General features: G+C 39.1%; 3 protein-coding genes across 3 annotated transcripts in view; 1 reads left to right on the forward strand and 2 right to left on the reverse strand.

Annotated features, from left to right (window-relative positions):
* Positions 1-407: 407 nt before the first annotated feature.
* On the forward strand, positions 408-5,628 carry LOC111337851 (uromodulin-like). Its single transcript, XM_088749959.1, has 5 exons — positions 408-587; positions 895-1,160; positions 1,748-1,865; positions 3,703-3,825; positions 5,258-5,628. The coding sequence occupies exons 1-5, from the start codon at positions 518-520 to the stop codon at positions 5,626-5,628; spliced, it is 948 nt and encodes a 315-aa protein (XP_088606085.1). The 5' UTR covers positions 408-517.
* A 1,288-nt stretch (positions 5,629-6,916) lies between these two features.
* LOC111337867 (uncharacterized) lies at positions 6,917-18,984 on the reverse strand. Its single transcript, XM_022944238.2, has 7 exons — positions 18,113-18,984; positions 16,889-17,183; positions 13,783-14,065; positions 12,147-12,421; positions 11,021-11,140; positions 10,310-10,392; positions 6,917-9,799 (listed from the first exon to the last, which is right to left on the reverse strand). The coding sequence occupies exons 1-7, from the start codon at positions 18,182-18,184 to the stop codon at positions 8,537-8,539; spliced, it is 2,391 nt and encodes a 796-aa protein (XP_022799973.2). The 5' UTR covers positions 18,185-18,984; the 3' UTR covers positions 6,917-8,536.
* A 1,354-nt stretch (positions 18,985-20,338) lies between these two features.
* The window catches only part of LOC111337854 (ATP-dependent RNA helicase DDX54), a 28,002-nt gene continuing 22,330 nt past the window's right edge, over positions 20,339-26,010 (reverse strand). Inside the window, exons 24-29 of the mRNA XM_088749932.1 lie at positions 25,273-25,342; positions 25,105-25,180; positions 24,562-24,663; positions 23,805-23,903; positions 22,383-22,480; positions 20,339-21,641 (exon numbers count right to left, since the gene is read on the reverse strand). Of these exons, the coding sequence (XP_088606058.1) occupies positions 21,448-21,641; positions 22,383-22,480; positions 23,805-23,903; positions 24,562-24,663; positions 25,105-25,180; positions 25,273-25,342 (639 nt within the window). The 3' untranslated portion in view covers positions 20,339-21,447. The remainder of the gene's footprint in view (positions 21,642-22,382; positions 22,481-23,804; positions 23,904-24,561; positions 24,664-25,104; positions 25,181-25,272; positions 25,343-26,010) is intronic.

Here is a 26,010-nt window from a genome sequence, read left to right on the forward strand (position 1 = left end):
GATGTACATAAGTAAAGCCTTCATAATTTTTAGAAACGATTTCTCACAGAATATTTTCACCTGTCCTTCATAAGCTTTTCTCTCGGACTTATTTACACAGCTGCCGTAATGCGTTGAAAATATATTTGACGACATTATATTGAAATTAAATTTCACAACAAGAAAAATTGAGAAACAAAGATTTCTTGCGTTTTATCTGTCAGTTCAAATCGATTACGGTTCTCACAACCCTAAATTTTCCAATCTATCAAACAGAATGACGAAAGGATTGTACTGACCTTTTATGCTCACTTGCATAATTAAAACAGGAAGTTTTAAATTAGTAATGCGCTATGTGTATCAAGTATGTCCACAAAGAAATGAGAAGATATTTTGTCAATGCTGTTATTGGTTCGTCACAGACACCTGCTAACGTTAGAGTCTTTTAATCCATCCGTAGGTGATAACAGTCAAGTCATGCAATATTTGTGGTATATCTGAGATATCAATATAGAAATTCAGTCGCTTTCGGTAAAGAATGGAGTTTGGTGCGCTTTTCATGTTGTTAGCTTCGACTGTAGTGATGACTTATTGGACATTTGGTATCGGTGAGTTGCAAACTGCAAATCATTTTCAATCTTAAATTTATCGTCCTTTCTTTGTCCAACGTTCGTGACAGGGAAAAAAAGATATCTTACTTTAGTATATACTAAAACAGTGGATGGCCTTGAAGGCGCGCTCTGATTCACCACTCAAACTCCGAATATTCTTTACTATTCACCTCCGAGCAACTCGCGCCCAAAAATATTGCAATATTTTCTGGAATAAATGAGTTAAAATCATCCTTTTTCGCAGCTCGTTAATATCCACCACTTGCCACCTCCACCTCGGTGATTGAATTTTTTTTTTTTTTAGAGAGAGATCGCACAATGTTGTTTCCAGATTACTACTTCTTTTCTGAAAGACGTTTGGTAAATCATACGATCGGAACAAAACACGTCAAGAACTTTGATGATTGTGAGCTTTTGTGCTACTTGCACGACAACTGTGTCAGTGCTAACTTCAAAAAATATCCGGAGAAAGGTGGAATAGCTTATGTCTGTGAACTGAACAACGCCACTCATCTAGAGCACGAGACAGACCTAGTTACCGACAACGTTTTCTACTACCGTGGTTCGAAGGTGGGTGCAAATCAAATTTACTTCACTAGTGGGAATGAATAACTACGGACCTTCAGCAGTGAGCTGGGCCCAGTCGTAAAAATGGCGGATAACGCTATTCAACGGATAAATCGCTTCCGACGGATAAATTGTTAACCAGTGAATAAGTGATAGCAAAACATATAGCGTTGTCGTGTTATCCGACCTTCGAACAAATGAGCCCTGGACAGCAACACCGAGGAAGACGTCAATTAAAAATTGAATTTATATTTTCATTCAGACTTCCGCGAATGGCTATGTGTTTGTCGTTTCTTATGGTGCAACGCCTCAACATTAGCATTACGCATACTGTATGAGCAGCTTTGGGTTCTAAATGGAAACTTGACTCATGATTTCATGTCGGGGTTTACATTTTCAGACCACGTAAATTTTGGTGATTTCACTTGTTTGTTCTGCAGAGGACGGCTAAGAATTGTACCAAGTTTTAAAATACACGTGCTGAGCTATTGTTCTGTTAATTAGATCTTTTGTTTTGGCACGTCGTTACCGTCGCCCTTTCTCTTTCGTTCATTTGTTTTACTTTTAAAAATCTCTGACTTCTTCTTCAGAACGCCTGCGGCAAAAATTCTCTGTGCCAAAATAACGCAGCCTGTCAGTCTGGTTTCACATTCAAGGGATATCGATGTTCGTGCCCTGCTGGATTCGAGGGCGAATATTGCGAAAATGGTACGAGTTCCTGCTTTTGTTCTTGTTGTTTTATGTGTGTGTGTTCTTCCCTTTTTGTATAGGTAATTACATGATTTCGAGTGCAATTTGGAATAAATAAGTACAGGTAAATTTTTTCAAAGAGTAACAAAATTGCACGAGCCCGTAGGGCGTGTGATTTTAAATTAATAAGGCCATCCCCTTCTTTTTTATGTTTAGCGTCGTCTGACCGACTCAGATTTTTGTGTTTTCGAAAAAATAAAGTTATATTTGTAGAGGGCAATGACACCTTATTTAAAAAAAATGTCACTTTAATCTCAAGCATAAGCAGTTGTTTACCATACAGATTTTTAGTTCGACTTTAACTACAGAGAGCACTCATTTTCCGGCGAGAGAGACTTTCTGTCCATGTGATTGGAAAACATTTAAGGTCATTCCACTGAAATAGAACCTGCGCTGAGATTTTTGTCAAACTTTGCCTGTTGACTATTTATATTGTAATAACTTGAATTTGGAAATAAAAATGAGGGGTCCCCATGTTCGTTTAGGAGCAACAGCACCTTGTTTATACCATATAAAGCCCTACAATAGCACCATGATTAAAATAACGTTTCCGACGATTGTTCCTTGCTCAACACTGAGAATTCGCCCATATTTATTTTACAAAGAGAAATTTATTACTTATTTAACCACGACGTCGATTTTTTTCTTCCTCCACTACCGCCATGTTGACTTTGTAACCACGTCTTGATGTTTCCAGGCTCCACGGATATTACGCTGAGGTACCGGGCCTCCTAGTTCCAGACTCCTTCTCCAATTTTTTTTTCTTTACCGACCGACCGACCCAAAATCAGAAAACACATTCGACAATAAACGAAAAAAAAAGGGGGATGGCCTAGTATACATAAAAAAAATACGAGATAGCTTATCATAATTGTGCAAAAGAAAAGCGCGCGCATCACAAGCAAAAATAATTTATTCAAACCTTGCAAGTGACATTGACCTTGACATTGACCTTGATATTGACCAATCATTCTGACCAATCAGAATGCCTGTTTTGTTTCCTTCTCTGCACTGAATTAACCCTCTTCTGCACTGAATTAACTCTCTTCTGCACTGATTTACCTGAAAACTGCATTTACCTTAACCAATCAGAACTGAGTAATTTTTTATTTATATTATTAGATCAATAATATATTGTACTTAAATCACTCCAAATAACTGATACCTCACACAAACACGAGGAGCCTTTAGCTCGCCTAGGCCTCTTGGTTTCTTTTCGGGCTTCGTCGTCACGTGTTAATTTTTCAAAAATGGAAAAATGAACAAATCAATTAAAAAAAAAAAAAAAAAAAAAAAAAAAACTCAGCTTACCGCAAAAATATTGCTCTAATATTCATGCTAGTACAACACTTCTAACCATGGGTCGATTAATTAACAGAGGGTTTGATTGTTTTAAATTACAATGATCGATGTCTTGATGTCTTCTTTAGTATGACGTTTACACTTTATTCCATCGTCTTTTTTCAAGAAGAGGTGGGGAGCGGCCGGGGTGTAATTCAGTCTGTATGTTTTATCTCAGCGTCTTCTTATGGAGATAAAATAAAGTGTCTTACGATCAGCAAAGGTTGTTAAGTACACTTGATTCATCCGAAAGGTCCAAATGAAGAAACCCAAGGAAATATTCTTGTTACAGACACGAGCAGCGAGAAATGTGTTTGGGATTTGCTGAGGTAGTACGTATAGTTGGTGGAAAGAAAAATAAAGTGAATTTGATGAAAAAGATTACTTATTCTCTCCCATTGTCCTCTTTCTCACCATTTCTTAAATTTAACGTTTCTTTCGATCGCTTTTTTAGATATCAACGAATGCAAAACAAATTCTCACAATTGCAATGCAAATGCCTACTGCAATAACACAATGGGATCGTATCACTGCTCCTGCAAACCTGGTTATATCCGAAATGGACGAAATTGTACAGGTACGATCGACAGTCATGGAGACCTCTCAACCTCGTTCCCAGGGTCTCTCATATTCCCGCTCCCCTCTCGCCCCAGGGGGTGGGAAGATGAGAGCCCCTGGGAACGAGGTTTGAGACCTCTGGGTTCTCATAGCTGGCCTAGATACGTAGCTAGATACACAAATCCCAAAAAATGGCTGAAATAATCCATTCCAAAATTCTCCAAAGAAGTGTGTATAAATCTCATTTTTAATCTCTAAAAATCTCAAAAGTTTTTAAAAAAATCACGAGTTATTTCGATTTTTTTTCTATACTATTGCACAATTTGCATAAAATGCGAGATTCCTGTGGTGAAATTGCGTTGAAGCTTCTTCAAATTGACTCATTATGATCTTTTAGTTACCAGACAATCGAAATGGTTCCGTCTCCTAATACTTCTCGATCTTTCAAACAAAATAATGACAACAACCGCTAGCGGGCCGTTTTTGTTTTGAAGGAGCCCGCTTGGAAGCAAGGAAGAAGCTTCTGAGAAACACTGACACGTAAACTTATTTTTATGCTAGCTTTCGGCTATATATATTTTCTCAAAATAATGGCCTAAAAATCTCATTTGTGTTCTAAAAATACCGTTTGACTCTATAACTCTCGACAAAATTCGGAGTTTTGTATCAAGCTCCATCATAGGTATGTAGATGTAGATGTACATTATTTCTAATTTAATCGGTGCTATTACAATTCTACTTTTCTCTTATATTGTCAAACACTTTTATCATGAGCCTCTGGCTCGGGGGATTGGGCGACCACCCTCTGTGTATCTTTTGACATTAAATAAATTTTCCTTATCCTTATTTACTCTTTATCTATCTACCTAATCATTTATATATTTATTTCTTCATTATTTGTTTTTTGGCTGATAGTTTCTAAATTAAAGAAACTGTTTGGCGCTGCGTCGGTGGGGGTATTTATTCGTTTTTTATCTGATTGCTTCAACATCGAGCTTAAAACGGGACTGAAAGTCGTATAGTTCTTTTCAGCGCAACGGTTAAATAAACAAAGAGTGTATTGTCCTTCATAGGTAAATTACATTTGAAGATATTGTGTGGAAAGAAGCCAGAAAAAAATCAGGTTTCGACGGGATCATAATCTGCGCCCTCCTGAAACTAGTTGGGTGCTACTAGCAATTAAGTTACAAAGACACACGTCCAGAGCAATAAAATAAATCGAAGTAAAAATAAGGAAACTGCCTGAAGCGTGGGTAAATATTAGTGACCAAGTTGTGATCTGATTTAGTGAGAAAGTGGCGCGAGTTTTCGGGACCAATCAAAGTGCGAAGTAAAGCAAAAACAACCAATGTTTAGAGAGTGCGATACTCGTTTTATTGTGTGCTCATATATGATCATTGTCCTTCACTTCATAAACTTCTATAACGGTATCCTTTTGTTTTCCCGTTCAGTTGATCCATGTCAACTCCACACAGTTTTAAACGATGAAGATCGAGACATAGAGAACGTTGAAGAAGGCGAGAAATGTGACAGCGAACTAGAAACCGGCTGGTATCGTTTCCTAGACATTCCAGGAATACGAATGCCGACTAAGTGTCCTCCGACTGATACGAGGTGCGGCACGTCATGGCCAGGGTGGTTAAAAGGAGATCATCCGACGGTGGACGATGCAATAGTAACAAGGACTGTCAAATTTCGAAGGCGTAAAAATTGCGAAGAAAAAACTTTATTCGACATTAAAGTGAAGAACTGTTCTTCCTTCTTTGTTTACCTTTTGAGATCAACAGCTGGATGTACCTATCGCTACTGCTATTCATTTTAATTAACCCTTTAACAGGCCTAAGGGTGAGATTTCTCCTGACAGTTTCATCTCTGAATCAAGCATTCAATTCCGGAGAATAAAGGAAATCATCAACAACTAAAGAAGCTTTTAGTTATTGAGTAAATTCTACTTGTTACCGCCTCAGAAATGTATTGAGGACAGTATGGGACTATGCTTACTGATGTTCACTGGTGTTCAAATGAAAACAAAACTATTAAGACTAAGGAACACAAGCCATTTTTCTGTTATTGTTTAGATTTTTTTGAGAGGGATCAATGAGCGGTGTGCTTTTGTAAAACTATGTAACAAAGAAGGATCAAAAACAAAAATAACATAAAATAAAGCGCCAAATTAGCAGTAATGAAAAGTTCAGTCGCAAAAATTACAAGATAGCTCGAAAACGTCATTACTTATCATTGAAGTAAAATACGTTTATAGAAGTGTTCAGACTTTTCGCGGTCATGATCAATTTAAATAGATAAAATTAAAGACTTTTGAGGATATATTTGCAGTTTTGGTCATGATCGGCTATGTTAGATTTCGGATATATCAACAAAGTTGAAGTGGTAAATTGGCCACCATAACGATTCCAAAAGCTGACGTTTCGAGCGTTAGCCCTTCGTCGGAGCGAATAGAGGAATTGTGGGTTGTGTGTGCTTTTAGAGGCAAAGAATGGAGCTACGTTATTGGTGGGAACATGGCAACGAGGAAAACAAAAACAAATTAGCGGAATGAAAAGCGTTCGTTGATCCCTGTGGGATTTAGACTGCCGGTTTGAAAGATGAGCTATTGTTCAAGATTTTTACGGCTTTCCGTGCTACCTAAGTGTAAGGAAAGACCGCAGACTGCCATATGTTGCTTAGAATGATTAGGTAAATTAAAATGTCTAGTGACTGGTTTCGATTTGTCAAAACGATCCAGAGACAAATACTATCTTTTCGCAGCCTCCGCTCATTTCATTCAAACGCGACAAAAACATAGGCAATTCTTTGGTCAGAAGTTCTTTTCAGACTAAAGACCAACCAGGCACTTTTAAATGCGCTCGTGCACGGTGCAAAACGTGTCCTTTCATTGACAACACTGATAAATATCGGGGCCTAAACGATCACTTCACGTGCACCTCCGCCAATGTAATCTATTGCATAACTTGCACTTATTGCAAAAAGATATACATCGGCGAAACAGGCAGAAGACTAGGTGACCGATTCCGAGAACACCTTCGAGACGTGGAAAGGAATGACAAGGACAAATCGAAATGTGTCCTAGAGGAGAAATTTAAGCAAACCAGTTTTCAAAAGTTCAAATGCCCGCGAGAGGGGGATGTTGAAGCTTTTAATTGATGGACGCATTAATCATCTTAATTAAGTTAAAGAATAAATTGGAGTTAAAGTTATCGTTCTTCAAAGAATTATTTCCACTAGCTTTTTAGCTCTGAAAACAGCTTTCATCTAACTGTCTCCTTGGTTCAATTTTAGCTAAATAAGGCGCTGATTAGGAAACCCGACAGATTTCTTGGTTACATGTTTTTGTTTGGTTTCGTGGACCTGATTATGCAGGACACAACGTTTAATAGCATTCCAAGAACGAACAACTTGCCCCCTGAGGGAACTGGCACTAGGTCGAGCAATCCCAATGTCTATTCGGATGCCAGTACTAGCGAAGTCTCGTATCGTGGAACCATACGACCCACAAAAACTTAAATCCCCTTAAGAACAAAAAGAAAAAAACTAATGCACCGACAAGGAGCTCTCCAACAAAAAACCCGCAGCACCTTTTTATCTTTAAATCCAGTAGTGATGAACATGAAACTTCTCCCTACGATATACTTACATTATCCAATAAACTGGTGATGAGAATTACTGAAACTATCAGGTAGAAGTTGGTATCTTGATCTAACACCAAATTCTTGTAACTGATTTACCAAGAAACGTGTAGCAGCTAGAGGGGAGAACTAACAATCAAATCTTGGTAGTTTAGGGTGAACAGGTCTTCCCTTCCAGTCATCCCTACTTCCATCGATCTCAGTAAAGCGAGAGTACGAAAAAATATCAATGTAGTGGTTATCCTGGGCTAGGAGAAAAAAAATCATACAACTATATCCTCATCGCAGTCGCTCGCAAATGATCGCTTCCTTAAATAGCTTTATCAATAACTTTATCCTACCATAAAATTTTCTAACCAGGTAATATCGATTAACCAGGTAATATCGATTAACCAGGTAATATCGATTAACCAGGTAATATCGATTGGCCAACCATACGAGGAGCAACCCTTGGCCAATTCTCGTCAAGCAACACGATTGTTTTCGGATCCCCTTCGACCAATTGAGAATAATCCGAGCAATCGCCGAACACGATCTCGTTCAAGCAGACTTGGAAAAGTTTCACGAGATCTTTAACAAAATGATAAATTCGCCGTAACATTTACCAGCAAATATACAAATCGGCACGTGCAACATCGCCTTTGACATAACTAAGTACTAAAAATTTTCAATGAAATTTCTTCTATGCTATCGATTTTCAGTCAGCCCTCTGTCAAAAGAAGTGCTACAGGCTTAACTTTGTACACCTCAGATCCTCTCTGTAACTAACCAAGACCTACTGAAATATTTGTTTAAAGTAGAGAAGAATTTTCATTTTTCGCCCCGAAGTTTCCACAATGATCAGCCACGAGATATCACGTCTTAATTGGGAATTTTTTTTTTTTTAGGGAAATAGCTACCTTGGACAATCTCACAATTGTGAATTTCTATGTGCTCATCCAAACATGAATTCTCTCATGTATTTCCCTCCGTTTCTGTGATCTGGCAGTTTATAGCGATCCATCTAAAATAGGCATGTCACATCGCCGGCTCACCAAATAGATTGAACAACGAAGTACCAGCTTTCCACCGCTTCTCGCTGTCTACTTAGTTGAAGACAAGAGTATTGGCTGATTCCCTTCTCTCCTGCCTGGCTTGCCTTATTCCATCAGATTTAGTGAAGTCCACCTCAGCGTACGCACTCCTGACGGGAGCAGATTTCGGCCCCGGAGACCCACGCCGACACGAGGTTAAGTCTATGTTCGCAGGTCGTCGGCGCTGACGACTTGGAGACTCCGAAGAGTTCTCGGTATTGCTTAAGTCGAGCATGACGTAATTGAGCTGTTTCATCTCCTCATCTTCTTGAGTTGTGGTCAGTGGAGCGTTAGTCACAAGCTTTGGCGTCTGTAATCTAGCTGGTTCGCTGTCTCTTCTGTTAGCATGAGGTGATTTTCTCCATCTTTGCCCTTCAACTTGAGGCTTTTCAGGAGAAAACTCGACATAGTCAAGAGCCTTAACTAAGCCGGTGTCTCGATCGTCATTGACTAAGAAAACATCATTCTTGCTACTTTCGCAGATCTCCCCAGGAAAAAAATTTACGTACTCGGGCACATCTACTGCGCTCTTGCTTTTTGTAATACCGCTGAAATCAATGTTTTCGTACGCACTAGGTTTGTCTAATAGGACGGACTCCAGGCTATGCTTTCTAAAACTGTTGTTCGAGTTTTTCTCATCAATGATCTTTCCAGGACTATAGTTCACATAACTATGCATATCTTCGTTAGAAGATGAGTCTCCTGAGTTGTTGACACGTTTAAGTAAACTCGGAATTTCAAGAAATTTCCCCCTGTTTGAAGAATCTGCCCCAGGGGTAAAGTTCACGTAATAACCGTTCGAGTCCTCTTTACGATGTCTCGCATCGGGGTTCGGAGATCGCGATCTCGGAGAATTCGCCCCGGGTAAAACATTTACATAACTAGGAGATCCGCCTGAGTCTACAGCGAGGGGACACATTGAAACATAATCCTGGCTTGATCTTCTTCGGCAAGAAGATGGAGACGTTTTGATAGAAACAAATTCACGAATGTCTGGTTTGTTAGGTAACGCACTTTCTGTAGTCCTCAGTTGTTTAGGAGACGACGATTTTGACTGCTGTACATACCCAGTCCGCGGGCTCGAACTTGGATTCTTCGCAGTTCCATTTTGTTTGTCACTGTGTTGTTTTTGTAGTGACGTCATGTCCATGTAGCCCCCATTGGGGACTGCGTGCGTCGTTTTTGTGTTCGACTGTTCATTGTCGACGATCGTAAATGCTTTGACAGCCTTGGACTTGCTTGCCTCCATATCCACGTAGGAGTCACTGTTTTTGCGCTGGAAAAATACCATAACATTTTGACAATGATTATCCTCTCCCCCCTAACTACTGTACTAAAATTTGACATCCCCCCCTTCCACCGACCTTCAACAACAACCTCGTCTGCGTTCAATTGTGAGTTACCAGCTACGAATACAAGAACAACTGAACAATGGAACAACGGAATCACGGGACAACAGAGGATATACCCACATGAGGTACTGCAGTGACAAGCTTAGTTACCTCTGAGGCAAAAGAAAACCTTCATCCGATTGATAAACACGTTTACACAGGCTACCTTTGTTTCTATCTGTACTTTGTTACATGCAGAGAAGACAAAGATCCCTCTTGGTTTAGCTCATAAACTTCTTACTGTCTTAGAGGTCAGCTAAATAAATCACATCTTTTGGACCGAAATGTACCGAGCGTCCCCCACCCTCCCCTCCCAGGTGTTGAGTTGACGAGAAAAACGATCAAAGAAACCCATAAGACAACAAAACTTCTGAGCTAAATAATTTTTTACTTACAATTCCAGTTTCTCCATCCATCGCCATGTAATCCTCCATACTCGATGTTTCTCCGACAGTCTTCGATCCAAGATTCATGTACACTGTTCAAAATTAAATCACGATTTGTACCGTATTTCTAAGAAAAATATCTGAACGAGTTTCAAAAACAAATCCCTATGAATATCAAATCGTCCAACATCTCATTCCCCGTTCAAAAGCCATTGGTCCACTCCCTTGGTTTAAAGTTTTTGAATAGTGTTACTTCCTGGCAAAAACGGTTTAAGAATTATTGTCGCAACTGAAATTATCAACAGTTAAGGAATGTGTTTGCTAATAAGGATGTAATTTTGCCTGGCAAATGACTAAGTAAATCGATCTCATCAACTAAAGGCGCCACGGGTAAACCACTTTGACCGTCCGTAAATTGTAGGGGTAAACATCTCTTTCTCCAAGGCTGGTTTCTCGCGTGATTATTGCGAGAGACGAGTTCTTCCACCCACGCAAGAGCACGCACGACCATGGTGCGATGCGCACCTCGAGTGCGCATTGGCAATAGCAGGCACCCGCCTTAAAGATTCAATGAGAACTCTGGTAAAAACAACCAAACTGCTTAAAGCGCGAAAAAAGGCGAGCGACCAAGTCATGATTGGTTTTGGTTTTGCACCTGATTGGTTGAGTGGCGAGAGTTTTTCTGCAAAGCAAAACCACGCCATGAATTTTTTTTCTTACCCGGTTGGTCCTCTTTCTGTTCTACAGGTTTTGACGGAGGCTGCATCAATACTTTATCACCAAAGCCTGAATTTTTTTCTTCTCGGTTCTTGACTGGACTTTCCAAGCTCGTATTCAAGCCTAATGCAGAGGATATAAGTAAAAAAGATCATTTTTAAATACGTTTAACAGATTTTAGCTGGGACTCAGTGAAGTTTCCCAGAACAACAGAATGTAATAAAAGATTTCCATAGCGCCATATCCATTAGCCCCTGGCGCTTTACAACAGTTTGCGGAGCACTTTGGCCAAACTGCATGGAGTATATTACAATAACAAGTCCTAAGGGACATGCGCAGAAGACCCGGGTCTCTAGGGTACAGATAACTTTATAATAAAAAATGAATCCAATGCTCCAATGCTTCAGTTTTATTCTTTGTCCTGAGCTTGCGACAAAACAGATAAAATCTCTCCTTATTTGAAGAACACGCGTAGAGTCTAGTGCTAAAAAAGGATTTGTTCATATACCCCTCGTTTTCCCGCCCTTTTTGTGGTTTTGCCGCTAAGGACCGCGGGCTTCGGTACTCTTTTTTCACCAGAAGCGGCCATCTTGGTTTTGTTATGTTTTGAGCTCGAAATAACTTATTTTACTTGACGACCTATTCCTGGTAATTCAACTGTTCTGGTATCGAAAACATCAAGTATCTCTCTTATTCCATTCACACAATGTTTTTAGAACAATCTGACATTGATTGCGAATTTTAAGCTACTTTTCTAAAACAGATCATTTTGATGTAGGGCATACTTGAGCACCTATTACAGGTAGAGTTGTCAACTCCTCTGCCACAATTAGGGGAAATTAGGAATAAAAATATATTTACTCATATCAGATAGGTGAATTCAGTGACAGAATAATTATGAATAGCCTGCGAGCAACCTTCAATTATTATTAGGCTTGCAGCACAGTCGTTTCTCCGCTCGTGAGAAGATTTTGAGACGAGTCTGGCACTAGTGCCAGCCCCCCTGCAGACCTCTAGCCGGTTCGCTTAGCTCGAGGCCTCATAATTTCCCGTTAGTAAAGAAACTCTCGTGCCGAAGCGCTGATAATGAGTGCCTGCTTGCGGGCTCAGCGATAAAAGACGCAACTACCTTCCTTTGATTTTCTCCGCGACCGCAAGCGATTTAACACAGATGGTGTTTTGTTCTTGGGACTTTCAAACTCTGATAAGTTCCGAGTAGAAACTGAGGAACTTATGGTACGAACCAACGGATTAGGAGAAGTAGGTTCGGTGTCTGACCGACCACGACCGGGTGGATATATCATGGCGGACACTGGACGAGGGCGAGTCTTTTTTTTCCCTTCACTTTCACAACGTCGCCTAGTAATTGGTGGGAGATCAGACGAGGAGATGTTGTGCATGGCGCTGTAAATAATTAAAAGATACAAGGTTAGTGAAATATTACAAGAATTAAGGTTTTTTACAGGGATCCAAGGTCAAAATTTTCAACCTTTTTTTTTTTTTTCATCTTTGCTGCAGATTTTAGTCTCCAAAACTCGTTCCTTCGCGCCATGGTGACCAAAATGGTCACAGCTTGGAGGGGTGGTTCAAAATCACGCGGGTAAAGTTTCACCCCCAAGATCTCATGAGTAATTCTGATTTCTATCTGCCATACAATTCTTATGATGTTAGTTTGGAGAATTTAGCATTGGATCGACTTTTACTGGTTATCCCCTAACTGATATATTTTTTCTTCTCACCACTCGTCTGCTTTATATTGTATTGACACTGTGAGGATAAATTCTGTCTTGGTCATCATAGGGAGTTAAAAAGGTTAAGGTAAAACAAATCCAATGAGACTTCAATAAAGTTTGTGTTCCCTGAGGGAACGAGGAGGATTCCCTGTTCCACAGTTGTGTAGGCCATCACAGTTTACTCTTAGCATTTCATCAGATTTCACTGACAGTTTTCCCACCCAAAGTAACATGTATATATCTAGGTGGGCATGGGGGAGGAACTGGTGGAATGTTTTAGGACAGTTCATAGTTTAAATGGTCTAAATCCATCTTTGTTTACTTATGCTAGTGCCTTTCGTCCTCTCCGCTCTAATAGTTGTTATAAATTGAAAGTCAAATCAGCTAGATTAAATTGTTACAAGTACTCACTCTTTGTCAGAATCGTAACCCTGTGGAATAAATTACCTTAAGACGTAGCTGAAGCAGAATCTCTATGAACATTTAAGACCAAAGTCAAGAATTACCTTTTTAAATAATATTGTAAATAGTTTTTATAGTAGGAGTGTATATAGTTAAATCGCAACTTAATGTTCTTACATTTGTACATTCAAATAGATGTTTAACTAGATAATTATTTTGGAAACACCCTCCATAGGGCTAACCTCTGGTGTCTCCCTTTCTTTCAAATTATTTATTTTTTGCGATTTGATTGAATAAAGTATTATTATTATTAATTATTATTATTAATTATTATTATTATTATTATTATTATTATTAACTGTATTTCTACCCCCCTCCCCCTTTGAATGGAATGGCAGTCCATTGTGAGGTTACCTCCCCTCCCCCAGGCTACCTCCCCTTCCACTGTCTCTCCTGGGCGGAGAGAGGCACTGTGAGAGAAAAGTATTTTTCACGAAAAACAGAACACAAGGACGTGACCAGGTCTCTGACTGAGATCTCCCAATTTGGAGTCTAGCATTCTCGCTGCTTGGCCACCATGTCTCCCCAATTATGCAGGAAACTGTTTAAATACTAATGAACATAATTTACCTCAGTATAGCTTCATGCATGTTCTGTGCAATGATTTGATCATCGACCTGAATCCATAGCTCGCCAGCACCAGTGGCTGCGGACCTCCCAAGCTCCATGAAGAAAAAACAGTCTGTGTGGCCACAGCGTCTTATATTGACCAGCTGCAGCTCTGTGGCTGGTTCTTTGGTATCCTTTTTAACCAATGCTAGGTTGCGAGTGGACAACTGAAGGTCAAACTGACCAGCCAGGTTCCTGCTAGTTCCCAATCCCCTTGGTTTCACAGCAACAGGCCAGGTTGAGACTATCAGGAAAGAAAGATTAAGAAAAGTAAAGGGGTCATCCAGATGTCACTTGTGAGAGTACAGTCCTACATAGATTGCTCATGTATACCAGCAAATGGTTGGGATTATTCATTACGAATTTGCTGGTTTTGATGGGAAGGGAGGGGGATCTGCAATGGTCAAGTATTCCTTCAGGAGAAAAGGCAGTACAATAACTTTTTATATCACAAAAACTTTCATAAGATCTGGCATTTTGACCCCCAAGCAGGGCTCGACACTAACTTTTCAACTTACTAGCCAAGTGGTTGGTGACCATCTTAGATGTTATGACAATTTCAGTTTGTTTACTAGCCAAATTGGCTGGTGGAAATCAAAAACCACTGGCCAAAACTGAAATTCTTCTAGTATGTGCCTAGTGGGCTTCTGTTAGGGTTGAGTCCTGCCTAAGAGTGACCAGCATCTAATTTCTCCTTACAATATCACCCCTGAATTAAACATTAAGGTTAAAGAAGCTCTCCTTGTCAGCATTATAAGTGTAGCACATGTATAGAGAACAGTATGGAGAATATGCATACTGATGTTAGTGTGTAAAGGGTTAACTCACTCACACAGTCTGTATCCATTGTAATGAAGGGCAGATGTTGAAAGGTGGAACCCTTTTTTTAATCAATATTTATCCTCAGGGTTGAAGAGCAGTGCTGTGTGAGACAAGACAGGGCTCAACACTTATGGTAGCCAGCTAGCCACAGACTAGTAGAAATTCAGTTTTGGCTGGTGTTTTTCAATTCCCACTTGCCAGTTTGGCTAGTAAATTACCCACTTGCCTAGTAAGTTGAAAAGTCAGTGTTGAGCCCTGCAAGATGCTTGCGAAAAATGATAATTTCAGCTACAGACTGGATCAGACCTTTGGAGTTTGAACTGGGTGTGACATCCACTGGATAGCACATGACCACTGAAAGGCACTAGAATCATTTTTGATTCCTTACTAGTCTGAGGTTAAGCAGCCTGCTCAGCTGGAGCTGATCTTAAAGCCACTGGGAGCAATGCTGTTCTCTATGGCCAGCAGGATACAACATATAGAAAGATGTTCTTTGTCTAGTCATGGGCATGGGAGAAAGAAAAAATTCTGAAGCTTTGGACATTGCCGATCCTAACAGTATGCAGGACACGCGACAAATATGAACTTCCTAATGGGCCTTGCTGACCATAGAGTCTCTGCGGCTCAGCGGCAGAGCATCAGATTGTGGAATCCGAAGGTCTGGGGTTTGTTTCCTCCTGACGATTCGTATTTTTTCTTTGTGATTGTCCCACGTTCATGAGTAGATGAAAAACATCTTTCCATATTTCTTTACCGAGCTCAAATTCTTCACAAGGCTAAAACATGTTAACAATAACTTAATTAACCCTTTCACTCGCAGAAGTGATTAACCGAGAAATTCTCCAGATGACATTCATAAATTATTCAGCAAAATAGGTAATAAGAATATTCAAACTTATCAGGTAGAAGTCGTCACCTTGATTTGACATCAAATTCTCCTAACTAATTTACAAGGAAATGTGTAGTAGCTAGAGGGGAGAATTCACAATTGGATCTTGAGAGTTACGGGGTTACCAGATCTACCAACTTCTGAAAATATTTCAAAACATCTCAATATACTTTGGGTTACGATTTTTTTCAATTTACTTTGGGTTAAGATTTAGCTGAATTAACAAGTGACCTGGAAAATTCACCATGAGAGTAGAGAGATTATGCCTGGATCAATTTCAAACTTCAATATCCCTTTCCCTCTGGAAAAATCTGCTGAAAAAACTTTGATCATGAAATCTGGCGTAAATGGGCAGGGAATTTGAACACAATTTTGGGCTCGAGGGGCAGGAATTTGAACAAACCAATCCTCAAAAGTTCAAAAGCCCTGGGGGTTGACCATAAAGGATGTTGAAACTTTGAATACATGTGGATCAATGCATTGAATGCATCAATCAAACATCATACCATGTTTTGCCTTACAACGTCTAATGAAAAAATTTATAGAAACTGGTTCAGTCTCTATGGTTTGCTGTAGAAGGTAATACCAAATCAATCATTCAGGGTTTTTTTTTACAAAGCTGTTGTACCAAGCTTGTTAGACCAAAATAAGATTTTTGAAAAATCCAGTTCTTTTTTTTTTTGTTGTTACCTTGACAGATGGTTTACTACATAAATATCACTTTGCTTACATTTTACTGATTTGTGCCATTTTAAAGTAAAGAAACATAATTATGTTAAGAGTTGTCATGAAAACAAAAACAAAAAGGAGCTTTTTGTTAATTTTAATCTTACAAGTCAGCATGGAGCAGTCCTTGCTTCTTTTGAGGCAGTAAAATGGACATTTTGTGAGTTTTTTTTTTCTTGAAAATATAACAAACAATAAAACATCTGAATAGAAAAGATGTTGGCTTTCAGATAACCTACCAGATTGCTGGAAAAATGCCTCATTTCATGAAAAGATTTTGCTCAAAATGCAGCTGAAGTCTAAACTACAGGAAACTGTTTAATTAGAATTTACTAATATATATTTTTCAAGGGAGGAGGAGGTGAAATGAAAGTACATTATTTCATGATAAATTTTTTACTTTATAATAATTTCAGTGAAAAGCTTTCCAAAATAATAACTTTACATTTTTAGAAAAATTGACACAAAAATCCTAACCCCTCCCCAAGTGAAAAAATATTTCAACCCATCACCTGGTATGGGTCACAACGGGTTACAAACATGCAAGGATGCATGCAATTTCATAATAATTGCGATTTCTAATTACACGCATGATTGTATGCTAGGTTGTTAGTAAAGTGAATCGCTCACCAGATGCATTAAGGATTTCATCTTTCCTCTTCTCGACGTTCAAAATTTTCATCCAAGCGTTCAATTCGTCCTCTGATTCCGCAATCAAACCAAAAAAATAATCTCGCGTGTACAAAGCAAACACCAATTTGTGCTTCGAGTCCTCTTTCTTTGCGATGTTTAGGCAGCTTGCAAGGTAGATCACTCGCTTTGGTGGGCCTTTTGAGCGGAATTTTTTCTCGCTCTCGTAGTATTCCAGTCGAGATTTGCCTTTCCTTGGCGACGAACGAAGAACGAAAAATCGCTTTTTCAGCGTCTGTTGAATAATAACACACGATCTAGGTACTTTGTCACAAATACTTGTCACGGATTTCTGAGCGCTGTTGTTGCTGTGTACATTTCCTGAGCTGTAAAATTACGACCTCAAAAAAAATTTTTTTTACAAACTCGAGAAAGAAAAAAATTATAACATGCAAAAATAATCAGCAACACCAATCAACAAAGCACAGATTTGCATTCGCATCTGCGCGTTTAATTTCAGTACAAAGCAAAATGACATTGTCTTTCAATTTTGTTCACATGAGCACTTGAATTTGCAATAAAAACAATGAGTAAGTTTATCAAGTTCTAGGTCCCGATCGTAATAAATAAATAGCAAAAAGATTTTCAAAAATGAAACATTGAAAGCCTGACGCAAAATTGTAAACGATTTAAACCCACACACAAAAGACAAAAGACAAGCTTTTTGGCTCACAAATCTACTTAAAGAGGACCTACATGCAGTGTAATTACCCCAGAACGAAACTCGTATATTAATACCTCAATTTATGCAGGGCTTTAAACAATCAAGGTTTTCCTTACAGATGTAGATAACGATGTATCAAAACAGCTTCACCATTATCAGCGGAAAATCGTTCTCGAGAACTCAAAATTCGTTCAGAATAAAAGCTTCTACGCCTAAACATGCTTGAGTTTATTGGGCAAGAGTGCAAATTAGACTGGACAAACAATTAAAAGCATTCAAGTCAAACTAACATGACAGACCCCTGGTTGAGCTTCACCACTGATCGCAAATTGCCGCAAAGAAACAACAAAAATACTAAATAACGGTTAAACATTTAGCGTTTACAGCTTACGAACGACGCAAACTTGAGCCAATATTTGTAATTTACAACGAAAAGGAACTGCCGATCGAAGAATCAATTGCATAGACTAAGTGCGAACTTTTATCAAAGAGATCTTTACCTTGAGTCTTCGAAGATGCCCTTCTTTTACAATATCTCCATCGTCCATAATGTCTGATTTCCAGATAACCATAGAAGGCGATCGGCAGATTCTAACCAGTATTCCGATGCCCTTGGTCTATGACAACGATAAGCGCGCTCCAAGTAAATGGTAAGATTTCCTACCGGTTCACTCGCATTGAAGTCACCTCTTATTACTCGATGTCATTCCAGAGCTGGTACATGTCATGCTTCAGAATAAAGTTGTTCTTCCTTAAGAAGGACAAAAGTGCTTGAAAGGCAATTATCTAAAAGAGAAGCCTTTGTAAAACTTCATTCCACTTTCACGACTGAAGTGTTATTTCTATTGCAGTAAATCGGTACCAGTCTCCACCAAGTGGAGAGAGAGCGTCAGCGTGATAATATTTCGTGAACAACTGTGATAGGAAACGTGGCCCAAACTGAGAGAATTTTTTTTCCCCCAGGAAGTACCAATACTGCCCCTTTGTGTTTTTTTTTTGTTTTTTCAATAATCGCGAACGAAAGTTATGGACGTGGACGGGTTTACAATATACATTACAAATTCTCCATGAGCTGAAAAGGGTAACTTTTATGGATTAAGACCTTTACAAAACTAGGAACACATGCTCTTGACATCAGTTAGTTTGCTTCTTTGTTTTACGAAAATTCACAAGAAGGCGACAATAATTGTTTTAGCGAACCCTTGGCTTTTATTCGATTCTTTTTTTTCCCCCCTTTAAAAACAATAATAACATCTGAAATCGTGAACAAAAATTTGATCCTTCGTAATTTCATTGATCATGACAATATGAAAATGGAAATTTCTAGTGTCCTGTGCACATTTTTTAAAAAATTATTTTGAAAAGTGAAATAAGAAAAAAATTTCAACTTTCGAACTTACCATTAAATGCTTTTCTTTTAGGCTGATTTATAAGCAAGCATGTCATCACACAAATTCTCTTAAGGGTGTGCTTTTTTCTTCGAACCGGTAGATATTCTAAACAAGAAAAGATTCACCGGAAACTTTACAGCTTGACAATACATTTCACTCTTAAATTAAGGAACAAAAAACCAGCCCCGAGGCACCTTACATACCGAACACAGAAAAACACCGTATAATTAACCACATCTAACCTTTTTTTTTTTAACCGAAGGAGAAAAAAAATGTTTTACGAGACATGCAGATGAGTCTGTTTATTGGCTTCTAAACCCAGGAAGGAAAAAAAATTAACCAAAATTCATTTATAAAGCGACTTCTAGTCAGACATTATGTAAAACAGGCCAACAGTGTCGAGTACTTGAAGGAGGGCGCAAAATCCTTGATTTAGTTGTTTGTTTAATTTTCTTTTGGCCAGTATCTGTGACAGTGCAAAACTCTTCTGTATCAAATAGGCGCTGTTATTGCTATCGGAAATTTGTACATTGATGCAAGAGAATATTATTTTTTAACACAAAAGGTTCTGTGTATAACAACAGCTGGGATTTAATTGTCTATTTCTGTTTCCAGTCTGCATGGCTCAGCAACAAAATTTGGTCCGAATTAAGTTGCCACATAGACGCTTAAGCCAATGGCGAGAAGTCATTAAAATTATTCTTCCATACAAAAACCCAGAAAAGGTCAAAGCATTCAACTTATTTCTTTTCCATCAAAAGTTGGAATACGTTTGTGTTAAGACTGCCCAGGGGTAGGAAATTAAATTTCGATTGAAGGCAAACCACAACTTTAATTGTTAGTTACGAGAAATCTGACGACGTTTCCAGAAAGCGACACAGTCTTTTACGAGAGTGCAGTTTTTTTTTTTTTTAGAAGAACTTTCTCTTTATTTATCTGTATCTCTTTCAATAAGATCATACTTGCTAATGATTTAACCCCACGCTTTTTCTTCATCGTGTGGTATTATTTGTTTACTGGGAGAGTTTTAAGTATGCTAATAGCGAAAATTGAAACGCACGTCACACGAGATATCCGCTTGCGACAAAAACATGCAACAATGACCAACATTTCAAGATTTAGGGATAACAGATAAAAAGAGAGAAAAATTATAAAGCTGAATGTTATCTCCAAACTGCTCTTCGTTAGGAAATTTCCCAGTGCTAAAATATTAAAATAGAAAAGAAAAATCACATTTCTTTGGCTAACTTGAAAAGATACCTGCTTTTCGGAGGTACAACTTTAATGCATCCAGAATCCACCTTTGTTCCGTTTCAGTATTAGACTTCCACAAAATTTTACTCACCGATCAACTTTTATTTCAAGGGCTTCATCTTACCAGAAGATACTATTACAATGCTGTAAAGCTACTTCAGCGAATTAATTTTTAGTTATGTTCTGACTGAGGCCGTTGGGAGAAGTGGAGAGCTAGGATTGCATGTCTTCGCTTTCTCCTTGAAAACATTAATCAAAGAAAACCGATTTTTTTTTTTCAGGAAAAGAGGTTGATAGGGGCAATAAGGTATTAATAAATAACAAATCCAATATTGAAATTAAAAATGCCGATTATAATTAAGCGCGAAAAGAACAGGGCAAATTATTTTGCAAGGAAAACAAAGAGAGCCGAAGTACAAGATCCTTATAGGAAGATTTCTATATTCCTCACAGTTCGGTACTTGAAGCAGATCGAAACGTTTTTGAATCACTCTCATGACAATATCGAGAAGTCAGTGTTGTCGCTTACCAGAAAAGGGAAGACCAATCTATGCAATTTGGGTTTTTCTTTGTCGGCTCCGCTGTTGTTCCTTTCCCTTCAGGGGTTGAAGTAAAATCACTATGCTAAGTGACCAGAAATGACCTTAAAATTGATGACACTTTCTACAGTGGAGTCGTTTAAGATGCGTCACGTATCGCGCACAACTCAAAACAAAGAAGGACAAAAAAAAAAAAAAAAAACGAAAAAGTTGTAATATCTGTAATATCTCTAAAGATAAACAAGTGAGATATTGAGAAAGGTGGTTTTTTTTTTCTTGTCACAAGTGTAGGACAACACTAAAATAGGATATTCGGTTTAAAGTAGAAAGATAGACTTCCGCTTTCAAGATTTTACACAGTAAGTCTCTTCGACAAAGCTGTATTCTCGTACAGACGACTGTTCAACCTTTTCTCTGACGACATTCAAGCCGATTCATTTTTAACTCAAACAAAAGCCTAGTACTGGAGCCCACGGTTTTCTACATGAAGCCAAATTGAACCTGAAATGAGCAGAGCGTCAAATATGGCCCGAGTTACAGTGTCCCGAAAACGTGGCTGATTTTGATTGAAAAATATTGAGCGGTAACTCCTCGGACGGCGTCCGAAGATTCCACGAAAAGGCGCCGGAAACGTCGCTAATCCTGCCGCCCTCACTTTTTCCTGCCCGATTTTCCTTTCCCACCTTTTCCTTTTTGTGTTCCTCTATTTTGCCGCTGCATAGTTTTTTGCTTCCTGTGTCGAGCTTTCAGTATTTGTTCCTTGGATTTTAGTTCGTTCCCACGCGGTTTAAAGGTTTTCCCGACCGCTCCTTTTCCTCTGGCTGAGAATTTGCTTCCACCTTTACCTAAAGAAAGAAGGAAACACTGTTATACATTCAATACTATCTCCCTCTAGACTAGAACCTTCTTAACATATCCGGTCGACGAGGAAAGGTCTGTCTGAAGCAGGTCTGTCCCTGTTTGCACTTGACACGCTTCAGATTTCTGCATACAGCCTCATCATTGAAAAATGAATTAAAAAGAGTGAAACGAACTCTTAATAAAGCACTCCAAAATCTCGTCCTTTCACCTACCTTGTCAGACTTTCAACTACCAGATAGATAAACATGCAACCTCTCTTTAATTTCAATCCATTACTCACCAAACAGATATAAAAAACAGGTAACAACTATTCACCGAGGTGGAATAGGCTAGTGATGGATGGTTTACCGAGCCGCAACTTGGCGAGCTAAATATCCACCGCTAGCCACCGACACTGTGGGGAATCGTTGCTAAAGTATGTCATAAAACAAAGAGATAATGCAACACAAAAACATGTTTTCAACTCATTTATTCCTGCAACGATAGCAATATTTTCAGGCGCAAATCCCGTGCAAGTTGCTCGGAGGTGAAAAACAAAGGATATTTGGAGTTCGAGTAGCCAATCAGAGCGCGCCTTTAACACTATCCACTGTCTTAGTGTATATTAAATAAAGTTATCAGTCAGAGGGTGTTATCTTGATGTAACGCTAAATTCTCATAACTTGTTTGCAAGGAATGTATAGTGAAGAGAGGGGAGAATAATTTATCAACGAAGTCGACTTTACCTTTCTTCCCTCTTTTATATTCCGGCCTCGCCCCATTCTCCTCGCGATCTTCGGATCCGGGAACGTCCATCTTGTGTCTTTGTAACCAGTCGCGGTAGCTGGGTTATGATCGTTAAGGCTGTGAACGGAAAATCTTTATTTCGTAAAAAAATGATGTCACTGTAACGCATTCGGAACAGAATAACAAAAGAGAAGGGCGGTTTTTGACGCGGTAGTCGGGAGCAAAATCCCCCAGAAATTCCAGCCTGATGACAAATACTGTCGATAAGGGTACAGACGACGCTAAACCACTTTCGATTATTGTTTTACCACAATAAAACGATTCATTCAGTGCGTGACACGCTGCCGCGTGACACGTTGACACCAGCAGCGTAGTCGGTACTCTTATCGACAGTGGCGAATTGGCCAATCAGATTGCGATATCACTGCCACTTGGGATATAAAAAAAAACTTTCCTTCATTTGGAGAGGATCTTAGAAACCATCATTTAGTAGGAGAGCCCAACACAAAAGAAAAAAAGTTAAAACCACAAAGAGCAAGAGTGGTTACGATTAACGTGAATAGCAGACGAGAAAATTGAAAACTTAAACTTTTTACATCCAAACATCTGTGTCCATATTTTCCATATTGTTTCTCCATTCATTTCCTTTGGTTTTTGTAAGTTCTAAGTGCGACATTTTTTCTTGTTTGTTTGTTTTTTCTTTTTGCGTGTTTGGAGTTCACTTATTTATTAAGTCTTTTTCACTCTGTAATTGTTTCATTAGCGCTTTTCTTTGTCATTTCGTTGTTGCCTCATGTCGCTCTGTGCTGACCGCATAATTTATCATGTAATCTGTTTTCTCGTTTTCGCTAAGCGCAGTTTAGTAGTGTTTCTAAGGCCGTAAAAATGTAAGTATTTTATAGTCCCCTTTTCCGTCTTGTTGTTCGTTATTTCTTTGGGTTTTACATTGTGTAACTATTGTAACCGTTTGTTACTTTCTTTAGTTTTAACCAACGTCAGCTAATCCGGATTAAAGTGCATTATACTTATATGAAAGACGTGGAGTTTTTAATTTCCAAGCCACACACCACAGATCTCGCATAATTGCAGTCTCAGCAGCACTGACAAGGAGAATTTGTTTATCAATCCAAACTTTCTTAGGTTAGCGATCATTTCTTTTCTTCTCATGATCTTAATGAATGATTCAGCAGTTACCGCGAGGAGAAATTAGATGTTGATCACTCTTAGAGTTAAGATTACTGTGTGATGGATGTCCTCCCTGGGGTGGGTTGGGTGGGTAGTTACAGGGCCGTTCTGAAAACCACTTCTGTGAGAACGCACCCTGTCTAAAGATTATTATCTATCTATTATCTATTTATCTATCTGTGGTTAAACTTGACTCGCTGGTCATCAGATTAGTTCTGTTTATGTCTGAAGGATACATGTTTTTCCTGTAGGAAGCTGGAATCCTAATGCCGCTCTCAGTTCGGATTTTCTTAACGTTTCCGTCTTCGCCAACGAAATTTTTCCTTTTCCGATCCCTGTAGAGAAAACGACAAATGAAACTACAAACTGAAAGCATGGCTTCAGAACGAACTCACTTCCCCAATCCCCATTTCACGCCAAAAATCTCAATATTTTCTCTCTACGCGGCGGGTCATGTTGCACTCATAGATTTGGTGTTCATCAAAAATACCTCCTAGTTGAACATTTGATTCATTCCCATCGCCTACCTGCTTGCTTGACAGTCTGATGAAATCATCAAGAGAAATTATTTAATGGTTTGGTGCAAAAGGGTTGTAAATTCAAAATAGAAAACGCTGAAGCGTCTAGAAATGGAGAAGGCGGAATATGGAGGGATACATTCCCAGTTTTCAACATTTCTGCCCCTTAGAGGAAATATTTTTGTACAAGGCACTATTCTTGTTCTCCTCTGCTCAGTAAGAGGTATTAGAATCCAGACGAAAACGTTTCTGTCGCTAAGATTATCGGTCATTTCGCCAACATGTCAACTTGCCGTCATGTCAATTCGCTGACAACTAAATCGCCAATACCTTTGATCGACTCGCACACATCACTATTCATATCGCCGACAACTTCGGTCCGCTCGCCGTGTCGGCGAAGCAACCAAAGGTAAAGGCCGGCGAGTAGATCAAAGGTGTCGACGAAAAGACAGAGAACTGAATCCTCAATATTTACCATTTTTTGATCGTCTTCGCCTGCCGCATTCCTTCAGCCTCATCCGCCTGTATATCCATCACGGCGCCAGATACGTCCTTTTCAAACGACTTCAAACCAAGTCTGGAAAGAAAACACGTTTAATGATCCAACTTTTCCCTATAATAAGAAAGAACGGTATCGTCTAATGCTTAATGTTACAGACCACAGATCGCAAGGTCCACGATCAGGCCCAGGTCATAGGCCAACCTCGTTCCCAAGGTCCCCATTTGCCGTGAAAAAAAAGACTCTGGGAACGAGGTTGGTCAAAGAAAAGTGTTGTGTTCTTTGGCCTGAAGAACAGGTGACATTTGTAAGAGCGCAGGTAAGCAGGAAACGAGAGCAGAGACGTGTGCAGTATGACTCTCGCGTGACAAAAGCGTGGAGCTTGACTCGCATTTAACACTCTGCTTGCCTGAAAAACGCAAAAAAAAAAAAAAAAAAAAAACCGCTGGCAAAGTCTTGTAGGCTATGGGTTCTTGTTTGAAACAGCTCAGGCTTGACCTTGAACTTGTATTTACTCACCCCAGTCCTTTCTCTCCGTGGTGATCGGCAGCGGTATGAGGAATGTAGTTCTCGTCTCTAAAATTTTGGACCGGGCCTAACAACAAAAAGGGACAGTATTTCGAAATACAATAGCAAAAGATACCAAGCTGAACTAAATCACTGTACAAGCAATTGCGAACCAGTTACCTTCGGAACCAAACTTGGACCCTTTTCGCCTCTTTTTCTGACTAGGATCAAACACAGTTGCGAAAACTCCCTAGAAAGAGAAAAAAAAAACATGAATGGAAAGATGCAAGGAGAATGATAAGACAATGCACATATAAAATATAAAATACCAGCTCAATAGGGAAAAGGAATATCGCCTTAAAATAGGTGGGAAGTTACGCAAATATTAGACTCCGGTGGCCTTAAAAAACACGAGACATAGAGGAGCTGCAAAAATCCTTTAAAATTGATGTACATCGCGTTTTAACCAAATAGGTTTTACAAATGGAAGAAGTGTAGTCAGGAGATGTCATGAGTTTTATGGAAATTGGTTGCCTCTGACTGTTGCTTAAGCCTCTCGCTCCTTGGGGCCTGGAAAAAGGCTGTTGATTGTTTGTTGTGGTTTGCAGACTACTTTGACCTTTTGTTGTTTCAATATACGTCTTATTTTCAATAGTCCTTTTTACAGTTGTGGGCTTGGTGGCCAAGCCTTTGAACAGGAGTGAGGCTAAGGGTGACCCTGTTGTGATAGAGACCTGTATCGAGTTAGCATGATAACAAAGAAATGTGCATTTGAAAAGAAGCAACATCTCTATCATAACAAGGTCACCCTTAGCCTCACTCCTGTTCAAAGGCTTGGCCACCAAGCCCACAACTGTGAAAAGGACTATTGCACACAGTGTAATTTTAAGTACTATGGCCAAACAGAAAGGTCATTAA

Source organism: Stylophora pistillata, chromosome 2, assembly GCF_964205215.1.
Source record: "Stylophora pistillata chromosome 2, jaStyPist1.2, whole genome shotgun sequence".
Classification (NCBI taxonomy): domain Eukaryota; kingdom Metazoa; phylum Cnidaria; class Anthozoa; order Scleractinia; family Pocilloporidae; genus Stylophora; species Stylophora pistillata.